Source organism: Etheostoma spectabile, chromosome 13 (genome assembly GCF_008692095.1).
Source record: "Etheostoma spectabile isolate EspeVRDwgs_2016 chromosome 13, UIUC_Espe_1.0, whole genome shotgun sequence".
In the NCBI taxonomy this organism is placed as follows: domain Eukaryota; kingdom Metazoa; phylum Chordata; class Actinopteri; order Perciformes; family Percidae; genus Etheostoma; species Etheostoma spectabile.
This window is the reverse complement of record NC_045745.1, coordinates 22,280,360-22,292,751: the sequence shown is the minus strand read 5'-3', so window position 1 is coordinate 22,292,751 and position 12,392 is coordinate 22,280,360. Positions and strand designations below refer to the sequence as shown.

At 40.2% G+C, this 12,392-nt stretch overlaps 1 protein-coding gene across 3 annotated transcripts in view; it reads right to left on the bottom strand.

Annotated features, from left to right (window-relative positions):
- Window positions 1–263: 263 nt before the first annotated feature.
- The window catches only part of stard13a (StAR related lipid transfer domain containing 13a), a 28,921-nt gene continuing 16,792 nt past the window's right edge, over window positions 264–12,392 (bottom strand). For all 3 annotated transcript variants that reach the window (XM_032533537.1, XM_032533536.1, XM_032533538.1), the window contains exons 5-14: window positions 8,124–9,445; window positions 7,407–7,577; window positions 6,857–7,016; window positions 6,083–6,281; window positions 5,497–5,710; window positions 5,004–5,118; window positions 3,185–3,436; window positions 2,806–3,023; window positions 2,074–2,250; window positions 264–1,985 (exon numbers count right to left, since the gene is read on the bottom strand). In XM_032533537.1, the coding sequence (XP_032389428.1) occupies window positions 1,868–1,985; window positions 2,074–2,250; window positions 2,806–3,023; window positions 3,185–3,436; window positions 5,004–5,118; window positions 5,497–5,710; window positions 6,083–6,281; window positions 6,857–7,016; window positions 7,407–7,577; window positions 8,124–9,445 (2,946 nt within the window). In that variant the 3' untranslated portion in view covers window positions 264–1,867. The remainder of the gene's footprint in view (window positions 1,986–2,073; window positions 2,251–2,805; window positions 3,024–3,184; window positions 3,437–5,003; window positions 5,119–5,496; window positions 5,711–6,082; window positions 6,282–6,856; window positions 7,017–7,406; window positions 7,578–8,123; window positions 9,446–12,392) is intronic.

Sequence of the window (12,392 nt, the reverse complement as noted above, 5' to 3'; positions counted from 1 at the left end):
TCAATCCATTGAAAGGACACGGGGAGAGCAGGGAAACTCCCCACAGGGAGAACCCCCTGACACTAAAGTTATCTAAAAACATTTCCATGGCATACTTTCCAGATTCATTCATGACCTTCAGAATCCAGTGTGGCAACAGCACCACTCAATGGACACAAGACCACATAAACAGTAAAATAATATGTGTGCTATACAGGCTATTATGCCTTTTAAAACATGTAATATATAAGACTAAAGAACATTTCCAAAGAATACAATGTTGCGTTGAATTTTTTATTCTCTCGTTTGGAAACAATGGTTGTCACTTTGTCAGAAATGACCAAGCATAAATCACCCTGTTCTCAGCTACTTAGATAGGTTTGGAGCCCCTCCCTACACAGCCGAGGGCTCACGTCAATGTCACTCACTCAATTTTTGTCATTTTGTTTCTCTCATACACACTTATTTACACACACACACACACACATGCGACACTAGCTGACAGCATTCACGCAGGATTTGGTGGCACTGTAGAGATATCGTATCATAGCAACACCATAGCAACGCCTACAGCCGAAACAAAAAAAGCCCAGGCAGTGCCATGGCAGAGCAAGCATTAGTCTGCTGTTGCATTAGTAGGATGGCGTGTACAAGGTTCACATTTCAGCATATCAATATGATAGGAAGACCCTGAAAAGCTATGATGTTTGATCTGCTGACACAGATAGCGTCATATTTATTTACAATAAAGGCTGTACGTATACCTAGAAAGCAGATACACAGGCACATCCATCCATGTACACACCCCCGCACAGAACTTCAAACATGCTTCCCAGAAGCAGTGAAATGGTCACATGTCTTAGACATTGTATAACATGACAGCAAAAAGTGATACAATAAACATTGATATAATGACAATAATAACGTTAAAATAATATTTAGATAAGACTAACACTGAAAATAGTGACAGAACTAAATCAACAGTGATTTCCAACACAATGTATCCATAACAGCACATTTATGGACCAGATGAATGTTTCCCATTTCTGTAATCCAGATCCCTCATGTGCTTGCTTTTCCTGAACTAGTGCATTTTCACAATGTAATGCGACATGTAGCCATATTGTACTGGTCCCGGTCATTCCAGATTTTTTGGGGGGCCTGGGATTTATGCATCTTTATCTGTGGAAGGCTTGATCTTAATCAAGTGCATTTTATAAATGTGCCCATGTAAGTGATAATTTCACAGCTTAGTTTATAGATGGACACATTATTAAAGAATTGTGACTGTTACAGGCGTAAGCTGTAAATATTTAACATACTATGAAATTAGTAATAACTACAGTATATCAGATTAAGGTGATAGAGACTGCAACCATCTCAGGATCAAACCTTATAGTGCTGGCTGTTTTATGAGGTAATTTCTTTTGCAAGATATTGGATAAATAGATGAGGATTTGGAAAAATTACCCAGAGCAATAAATACCAATACTGTCTGCACAACCTCATCCCCCCGATAATGCACGTGGTTACTAGCCAATTATATAAAACATCAATGGCTATTAAAATAAATTAAAGAAGCTATTTTAATATTTGAAATTGCAAACATTTGTTCCGTGGCGCAAAAATAGGCCCTGAAAATCATAATGTATGAGATAAATAGGTATGTTGTTCTGCAGAACTAATGTAATTGCTGTAATACAAAAAAATCCTTTTCTATGTGTAAATGACTCAGTAAATACTCAGTACAGTGTGGTACAGTAAAGTTCAGTGTGGCTCAGCAGCATGAAAAAAACACTAAAGTCCACTGCCTGGATGATTCCTCTCCTGGATCATTGGTTCTCAGGCCCAGCTGCTCTGGCAGTGTGACCCAAGATAAAACTGGGGTTTAGTTTTTGGCCTCAGTAGTTGTTTGATCTGGCGGGTGAAAAGAGGAGCGGATCCTCTGGGCTTCATTAACACACAGATGACCAAATGCTTTGTTGTACCATTCTGGAGATCTTCCCCTGTGACAATAATATCAAATAATGCATATTAATGATTACAATATTTATTTAAAGCTTTAATATGAAAGCTCTTGAATTCTGCCCAAACCTGAGATCCACTCTGGAGATATGGGTGAGCCTGGTCTTTCCAGTCCCACAAGGTTCGAGGAGGTACTGGGACTCCAGCACCACCCCCCTCACTGCTCCCATGCGTGGGCTCTCATCATGTTCGATGGACACACACACCAGCGCACAGGAGCCTTTACACAGGTTTGTACGCCACGACCTGAGAGGGTGGAGAGACAAAGAAGAGAAAAGTGGTGAGTTCAGTCAGGTATTTAATGTGGGAATGTGAGATATTGTTTAGCGAATTACAGGTAATTATTGTGTTCATTGTTGACTAATCTGCAGATTACTTTCTTGATTAATCGATAAACTGTTGCTCTACAAAACATAATTTAAAAAAAATGTAAAATGACCACTACATGTTAATGATGTCTTGTCTTGTCTGACAAACAGTCCAAAACCAAAAACTATTCAATTTACTATAATGCAAGCCAAAAAACCCAGCAAATTCTCATATACGAGAACCTGGAACAATCACGTTTGGTGTTAATAGTTGCCAATTCCTTTCTTTCGTTGGACTAATCGACCAATTGATCCAGCCATTAGAAACATTATGATATTTTAGAAATGTCTACGAATTTTAGGGAATATTTGAGCAGGTTGTATTGTTATACATACAAATACATGTTGTGCTCTGTCCATCAGTTGGAATATAGATAACTAAATTCTAAATCAGACAAAGGCTTGCCAATATTTTAAATTAATTAATCCTGACCTTAGTACCACATAATCACAGCTGGGTTGAGGTGCCATGTTGCCGCAGGAGTACTGGTACAAGTCTGTCTGTTTATCCAGCGTCTCCAGAACCTTCTCCTGCTGTACTTCAGTCTGCCACAGAGGGCGCTCTCTCAGCAGACGCTGCAGCACCTCAGTGGGAGTTGCTGACACCTCAACACACACTCGCCACCGCCTCAGAGGGTTACCATCTCCCACCTTACACACAAATACATCATGAGTGTTTGATTAACACATTATACATTAGTGTAATCATGTCAAATATATTTATGAATATGCTAATATTCCCTTTCTTTCTTTCTTTCTTTCATGCCCCTCTCAAAATTTCGTGATGTTCCAGAAATTCAATAACCACATACCTTTTTAGATGACAGTTCTGTATTGTCAGTAGTTGTGCGAGACACCCAGCCTTTGCTCTTATCTTTGGCCTCTTCCAGCAGGTTCTGAACCAGCCTTTCTAGGTGTGTATGATAGGATACTGCCTCATCCTCCTCTTCCTCATCCTCATCCCCTTCCTCCTGGTGAGCCTTGCACAGTTCTTCCAACGGGGGCACCATCAACTCAGCCTCCATGTAGGAGTTACGTGACTGGGTCACCATCTCCTCTGGGATCTGGGAAAAAGCCAGAGGATGTGCATCACATCACATTGCCCAACATCAGCTCAGGCCTAAGTACTACCATATCTAAAGCAGAAAATAGACCTAGACAATATACTGCAATTTGATTGGGCTGTTCATGCCATTGGAGCAGTAGCATATACACTTAGATGACAGAATATTCAGAATATCATACCAGTTCAAGTGTTGGAACTGGAACAGTTTAATAGCAAATGTCCCAGCCCTATAAATACCACTATCCTTTAAAAACCTTTAAACTGCAACACTTTCATGTGTTAAAAAATAGGTAGATAGGGTTCAATGTGTAAGGGTGGTTAGTGAAACATCACCTTTTATGAGATGGGTGAGCCCCAGGGTTCCATCTTAGGACCTCTCCTGTTTAGCTTATATGTAAATGACTTGCCATCAATTTGTAGAGGATGTGAAGTTCATATATATACAGATGATACTATAATATGCATGCAATAATATGCAAAAACTAAAAAGAAGCAGCTTCTAAACTAAACACAGCAATGGTAAATGTTACTACATGGCTTGAACATTCTCACCTGTGTCTAAATGTAAAGAAAACTGTCTACATGTTTTTTACAAGGACACACTCAGCATCTGAATGTGATCATAAAGTCTTAAAGGTGAGAATATTCAAGTTGTCTCTCAAGTTAAATATCTCGGTATCATCCTTGACTCCACCTTGTCTTTCAAAAAAAAAGTTAAAAAAAGTACTACGAATAACTAAATACAATTTAGCAAATTTTAGGCATATAAGAAGCTGCCTAACAAGCGCAGCAGCAAAAGTGTATCTAAATTCAATGATCATCCCTCATCCACTATATTGCATGTCATGCTGGACGCAAAATAATGATGATGCCAACTCTTAAGCCTGTTCTCTTTGTATATAAACAGGCCCTTAAAGTGTTAGACAGAAAACACTGTAAAATCCTTGACAAATATGCCATCCTTCGTTGGGAAAATCTAAACAAATACAATAACATGTGCCTAATGTTCAAGATCTTGAACACACAGGTCCAGCTCTTTTAGTCAATCATGCTTTTCAGTTAGAGCTTCCAATATATGGAACACACTTCCAAATGAAATAAGAAACTGCACCTCCTCCCAAAATTTCACACAAAGTTTCAAGGCCTGGCTCTTAAGAAATCAGAGTGATAATTTTTAATCCCCAGGTGATTTTATATTGTCCCTGTTGATCTGTTGCTAACATGTTTGATGTCTTGCCCTTTGTCAAATATAGCCTGCTCAGCACTACCTCGGTATGTATGAAAAATTAAATAGTATTTTAACTATTATACCATCTTATTAGTCTGTGCTGTATTAACACCTTCCTCATTAGAGAGTGATATAGTATATTTCATATTTGTATTACAGTTTGCTACTGCTTTGCAAGGCTGACTGGTATCCTGTGTCTCCATAAACATGTCCTGATGCTTGCTTGGTTTCTTATATCAACGCAAGCTACAGTTGATGTGTAATCTCTGCTTGTGTCCTGATGCTTTCTGCAGCTACGTGTGGCATACTAATATAAAAAATTATAATAAATCTTGACCTGAAAGAGGTGCTGGCACTCAGTGATCATGTGTGCCAGGCCCTGGGTGGCTGCCAGGTTTTCACTCAGGTCTTTCTGATCAGGACGGCCTGTGGTGTACTTCTTCTGGATTGATCTTGAGAAATAGAAATTATCCAGAATATGCAGAACATAAATTATCTGAGCATTTACAAAAAGGAACAGAAGAATTAACTTATTGAGGTAAAAGCAATTTCTGTTACATGGACTTATTTTACATATGTAAAGCCTTTATGCAAGCTGTAACATAAATAATGTGGCGTAAAATTGAATCTAAACATAATCTAAAATCACATTAACAGGATATAAGCTTTTCTTAGACCCCATGTTTTAAATTATTTTGCACGGCCAAAGCCATTTTTCCCAAATGAATCCATACCATGCCTCATTAACCCAGTCCTTGCAGGTTGGTGTAGCGGGTCATGCCAATTTTTTCTAAGTAAGCATTGGCGTGTTCATCAGTTTGTGAATGCACCTTGGTGACAGCGTCTCGTTCTTCAGTATGCTGAGGTGGAAAAGTGAAGGTCCCAGACAAACAGCCAGGTTCATTGGCGTCATCTGGTTCTCCTCCACCAAGGAAGTGACATCACGCAGGAAGCTGAGCAACGTCTGGAGGACCTCCCTGTTTTCATCTGGCATCAGCAAAATGGCTGCTCTGACGGCCTGCAACCTCTGCTCCTTTGGGACATCTAATGAAAAATGAAAAAAGGATGTGAGGAGAAATGACAGATGAAAGAATAAGTCACAGTTCCCAATATCCAATCTTTGATGTAGTCTTTTAGTGCACATTTCATACACATAAATCATACATACAGTGAGGAACTAAAAATGTACTTTTTATATCAAACACTGTCTTTAATATTTGACAAATGATGTCCAGAATTTTCCAATGATACATTTCATTATAATAAGATTTCTGATCATTTGAAACATATGACACAGTTTGCTGACTACATTTTCACTATGGCCAGCTAAACCACTAAAAACCATTTACAGTAACATCCTCTGAAGCAGATGACTACAGATTCTCCTACAGCATTCATAGCTCCGAGGCAACTTACACTGGTAAATATGCAGGAAGGTTTCCCCCAGCTTGCTTGTTAGCAGAGGTTCTGGCAAGTCTCTGAAGAACTGTTTGACCATGTCAGCCACGTCATAAGCTGACTGATCCTCGTAGCTCACAGAGTCGGGGGACAGCTCACACTGCTGCCTCAGAGCCTGAATACGAGACTTCACGCCAGATTTGCGAAACAGTCCCACCTGAGACAGGAAGGAAAGAAGAGTCAGAGATAGCCAATGAAGAAGATGATAGTAATAATATGAATAATAATAATACATTTATTTTTTATAGTGCTTTTCTAAACACTCAAAGACGCTTCACAGTTTTGGTTTACAAACACACAAAACTTGGTACGTAGACATGACACATAGGTGCATGAATAAGCACAGGTAAAGCAAGAGAGGTGGGCGAAGAAAAAGAGGCAAAAACTGTGAATGGTGGAAAAGAAACGAGGCAGTTATTTGCTTTATGTTGGCTGCCTCATATTTGAAAGCACCAGATTTTTTTGTGTGGGGTCACAAGCCAAAAATGTTAAAACCTACTGGTTTAATGCATTTAAAAAACTTATGTTTTATTGAATGTAAAGTGTGCTGCAGATAAATGTGGTAGAGTAAAATGTGCAATTCAATTCAATTTACTCTAAAATGTTGTGAAGTAGAATTACCATAATTCAAAACATGTGAGAAAATGAAGGGTATTTGAGTGACAATGCACCACTGATTAGCACTATGGTCAGAAGAAATGGAGACTGTATATGCTGTTTTCCTTTTCTAACCTGGTCCAGACAGTGTGTTCTGAGGTGACTGAGGGCCTGCTGTAAACACAGAGGGAGCGGAAAACCACAGCGCTGGACATGGATGATGAGGGGAACACCAAACACACTCTTCTCTTTGTAGTCTGGAACCTTCATGCGCTTCATAAACTTGGGCACAGACCTTGGAGCAATAGACAGAAAACCATTAGGGACGTGTGTGGGAGAAAGAGTGGCCTCTGCTTTCATTATCGTACTCTTCATGCATATGCTGGTCAACTCAATTTCCCTCTCAGGGGTAATAAAAAACAAACAGGAGTGTTCGTTAACAACACAAGGATGTGCTTGTGTTTGCAGGTCATGGCAACTGTTGGCTTGTGGTGTTTAATCATGCAAAAGCCTATTTTAACAGCCAGTATCAGTCTAGTAGATAGTAGAGGTCAGGGCTTTGGGTAAAAGTGTTGGTGCATATGGCCCTGCTGTTTCAGTTCTGATATACAGAAGTTAAAGGAAGCAGTAATAATAACAGAGGCCATTGCAAAAACTGTCACACACATACAGATCAGATACCCACCATGTCCATCCATGTTTATTTGACATTGAGTACTTCTCCATGATGGCGGTGAGGCGGAGCAAAGAGAACTTCTGCAGCAGGCTGAGCTGGCCCGCTGATTGGCTACCGATCTGCAGTGAAGATGCCGGCTGGTTCAGATGATCAGATGTTCTGAAACTGGGCCAACGTAGACTAGGATGGTGAGAAAATACCAGTTAAAAATGTGATACACAGTCAATGTGGAAGTCAATTTAATAAAGCATAATTACAAATTGGATCTTATTATCATTGTTTTTGGCCATTTTACCTATCTATAATAATACCATTGTACTCAAAAACAATAATTTCTTAGATGTAGGAATGTGGAAACATTGCTATAAAGAAATTCTACAATCATACTTTTTATTTGAAAACAAAACTCCAGGTGAGCCAAATTGGTTTTGGGTAGAAAAAAGGCGAACAGTAAAATGATTACCCCAAACTGCTCGTCTTTAACATCCATTATAGTGAATAGAACAACTTCCTGGTTCACCTTTGACCTACACAGTTGTCCTGTACAATGAAGAATCTGTACTACTGACATTTTTTGGGTGCCCTCACTTTTGTTTTTTCCTCCAAATAAATTGGTCTAAATGATCAGGCTGAACTGTTGGCTGACTATCTCGCCACTTGTTTCTGGCCTTGTTGGACTTAGTTTTAGTTAATTTGGAGAGATATAATGCCTTAACAGCTTCTCACCGTGGTCTTGTCAGCGAGGCCCCAACTCCAGAGTCCCGCCTCTCCCGACTGGTTCCTGCAGAATCAGTGTCGTTCAAGGAGACCCCATCTCTTTCGCCTTCACTGGACGTGGTCCTGCCCTCCCCTTCCTCCTCTCCCTCCCCTGTCTCATCCTCAGGCAGCACACTGCGGCTCCAGTGGTCCACTATTTGCTGCAAACCGCTGACGTGCTGAATGATGTCATCTAGGTGAGGGAACAAATTGTCCTCTTTCTCTAAATCCAGCAGGTCTCCCGTGCTGGCGTAAAGGTGGGAGCCCGGGACGTTATCGTAAACACTTACCCTGCTGCCCCGTGGAGCTCCAGGACACGGGGGCTTGGACAAAGGTTTACCAGACCAGGACTCACACAGGCCATTGGTGAGTGGAGAAGTTTGGGCTCGTGTCTGGGGGCCATTGTTTCTGTCACCAGGGGAAGGCGCCAGGCTCTCTATGGATAGAGCTTTTGGAAAGGTGCCTGGTTTATGGTCCTTGGGGATGTGAACAAGGAGGTTTTCATATGAGTGAAACTGGTTTCTGCCAAACTGGCTTTGTCCTTCAGTCCTCTTACCTTGGGATGGTAGGTCCATATCCTCTAAATACATGCTGCTTCTCTTGCTGGCAGTGCGGCGTTTTGTACGCACAGGCTCCTTCACACTGGAGGCCATTGTCTCGCTGGTGGGGCTCACACTCACCGTGGACTGTGGTTTACAATCATTGGTAAGGGAGACAGAGGAAGAGTCACCATCAGTTTGGTGGCTGTGTTTAGGGGTGTGTTCTAGTTGGCTGATGGGTGTACACTGGAGTATCTGCAGTGCTTGAGGCTCCTCGCCCTGTAACACTGGCCCACTGATGACCAGTGGTGGCCTGCGATTTGAGCTTTTCCGCATTGTGGACGGCCCCCACGTGCGCATTACTTCCATGCGACGCAAAAACTCTTTGGCTTTACTCCGCCCTCCTTGCCCATGCCTGCTGCTCTTGATTGGCAGGGAGTTGTAGTGTGGAAGATCCCTGGGTGGTTGGTAGGAAGCAGAGAGTGATGCCATAGATATAGAATCAGGCATGGCGGAGGCGGAGTCCTCACTGTGCAGCGAGGAGATTTCTGTGATCTCTTGCTCGCTTAGGTCTGTCAGCACACTCTCACTGCTCACTGTGCTGTGCAGCAGACCCTCCCCCTGACCTGTTGGGCTGCTTTCATTGGTGCTGTCCAACAGGAAGTCTTGCAGGCGAGACCATCGTCGGCTGCTCCACTCGAAGGTCCACCTTTTACTGATAGCCAAAGGGTCATCTTCATCAGAGTCATCCCCCTATGGAACGGTGAAGGAGGTATTACAGGGTCAAATTAAAAACACAAAGCCCTAAATAAGAGTTACTATAGGATTAAGATTCCCAATTGTGGACGCCTAGATAGCTCAGTTGGTAGAGCGGGTGCCCATATTTAGAGATTTACTCCTCGACACAGTGGGACAAGGTTCGACTCTGACCTGCGACCCTTTGCTGCATATTATTCTCATGGCTACACATATAAACTTAATTTTATTTTACTTCTAGTTCATTTTGAATTTACTACTAAACTGTGTCACATGGAGTGATCACTTTTATTCGACAGATTTGGAGAGCTACCCTTCATCATCCGCACTTGACATAAGCACTAGTTGACACTGCAGCTGCATTTTATAAATGTCATTAAAGTTTAATATATGGGGGAAACATTTGCCATGGAGTCAGGTACTCTTTTCATTTATTCAGATTGACTGGCAGAATTCTCACCAACCTTAAATCAACTGGACCAAATGCAAAAACACTAGAGTTAAGTGTGAACATCAACATTAATCCCCTTTGAAGAACATGGCATTACATTTTTCAATGTCCAGATGAATCACTGTCCAGCTAAACACAGATTGTATAACAAGTAACAAAAAAATTATGAACTTTATCGTAAAGACTGCACTGGTAAGACCTGCGGCGGAGTGGCCTTTCATATGAGTCAGAAATATGCGCACCCAATATCTAAATTTGAAACTGAAACTGGAACATTAAAACGGATAGTACATTTTACATCTCAACACGCAATTACCATTATTGTCACCTACAAGCCTCCAGTGCCAGTGTAAATGCTTATCTATCTCAGCTTTCTGACATAATTCAGTCTGTTACAACAAAGGAGCTTGTAATTTTGGTAGATATTAACCTTGACTGGAATGATGGTTCATCAAAATCTTTGAAAGCCACTGTTATGAAACTTGGACTTTATCAATTAATCAAGGATCCAACAAGAGTAGGCAAAACATGCAGCTCAATCATGGATCTTATCTTCACAAATCAGCCCTCAAAATATGCAATGTCAGGTGTCTTAGAAGCGGCTATTTCAGATCATTCGCTCGTCTATGCAGTTAGGACAATCTTAAAATCTTCCAAAACTTACGCCTACTACTCTGCACCTAAAATACCAATTTCAAAATTACCTAAATTCAATACTGAATTTAGTGCTATTGACTGGAATGACGAACTGTCACTGGAAAATCCAGATCACATTTTGCAATTTCACACTAAATTTAAAAAAAATACAGAATCTCATCACTGCCAGCAAGGTTCAACCTAGGCAGAGTAAAGTACCATGGATAAATTCTGAAATATTTCTACTCCTCAAACAGATTGCCTCTCTCCTTAAAAATGCATAGGCTGAGTCAAACACCAGAAAGTAAAAATAATTTCATTTAAATTAGAAATAAATGTACAGCTGAACTATGCAAGGCTAAGGCAGTCTATTTTCAACAGCTGATTACACAATCTTCTACTAATGCGAAAACTTTGTGGCAGCCCTTAAGGTCATCACAGGTGAAACTGAGAAAAGGAAAAAAAATGTTGATATTCAAATTTCTCTGCAGGGTACTTTCATCTCAGATTCAGAAAAGATTGCAAGTGCTTTCAATGACTATTTTATATCATCTGTTATTGGCAACAGACCTTCCCGCTCCCTGCTCTTTCTCACTAGTTCTCTCTTCAACACCTGATCAGTTTTCATTCTCTGAGATCTCTCAGAACGAGGTGATTAAAATACTGCACTCACTAAAAGATTCTCATGCCCGTGATATCCATGGTGTAAACACTTCATTTATAAAGACTCATGTTGATAGCCTCATACCTTTTCTTCAGCACCTAAGCTACCAATGTATTAGGCTATCTATCTTTCCCACTAATTGGAAAATGGCTCAAATCACTCCTATTTTTAAATCTGGTGATCATACTCTTGTTCCAAACTACATACTTATTGCCACACTTCCAGTAATGTCTAAGTTGCTTTAAAAAGCCCTGCATAACCAGCTAAGTTCTTACCTTGAAACAAACAACTGGCTTAGTGACTGTCAACACGGTCAGAGATCAACCATGTCGGCATTACTACTCTTCACTGAACAAATACGTGGCTCTCTTAACAAAGGTCACATAACTCGAGTTATTTTTATTGACTTTTGTAAAGCTTTTGACACAGTGAACCATCAGATCTTGCTTAATAAACTTCAATTGTTTAATTTGTCATCATCTGTAATGGAAATGCTTTTGTCCTACCTAACAAACAGGTTGCAAGCCGTTAAAATAAATTATGCAACATCCCAACCCAAAATCTCTGATATGGGTGTTCCACAAGGCAGCATTCTTGGACCCTTACTTTTTCTTTTGTTTTGAATGACTTCCCTCAAGTGTGTAATCATTCAAAATGTCTACTGTATGCCCACAATACTGTGAATTTTCTCTCTGATTTAAATCCTGATATCATAAATTCCAAATTATCATCTGATGTTCCTCTGATCCATCAATGTACAGTAAACTGAATGTATGTATTTTTACTCATCTAGAAACAAATTTTTTTACTGATTCTATTACTTTTGCTAACCAAAAACTTATCATCACAAAGACTTACAAATATCTTGGTGTGCTACTTGAATCGCACTGTACATAACGGGAACATGTGTCTAACTTAACAAAAAAGTTGAATCAGAAACTTTATGTTTATAATAAGATTAGATCATATCTTTCTTCTTCTGTTTCCGAAACCTATTTACATGCAATTGTGTTTTCAACTATGTCCTACTGTCTTCCTATTTGGTCTCTTACCACAAAGGAAATTACTGAACCAACAGCACGACTATACCATCAAGCTCTCAAAAGTAGTCTCACCATTGCATTGCACTTGCACGTTCTAACGCTTTGACTTATGAAAACTTTATAAACAGCCACGCAATTGCATTTTATTTT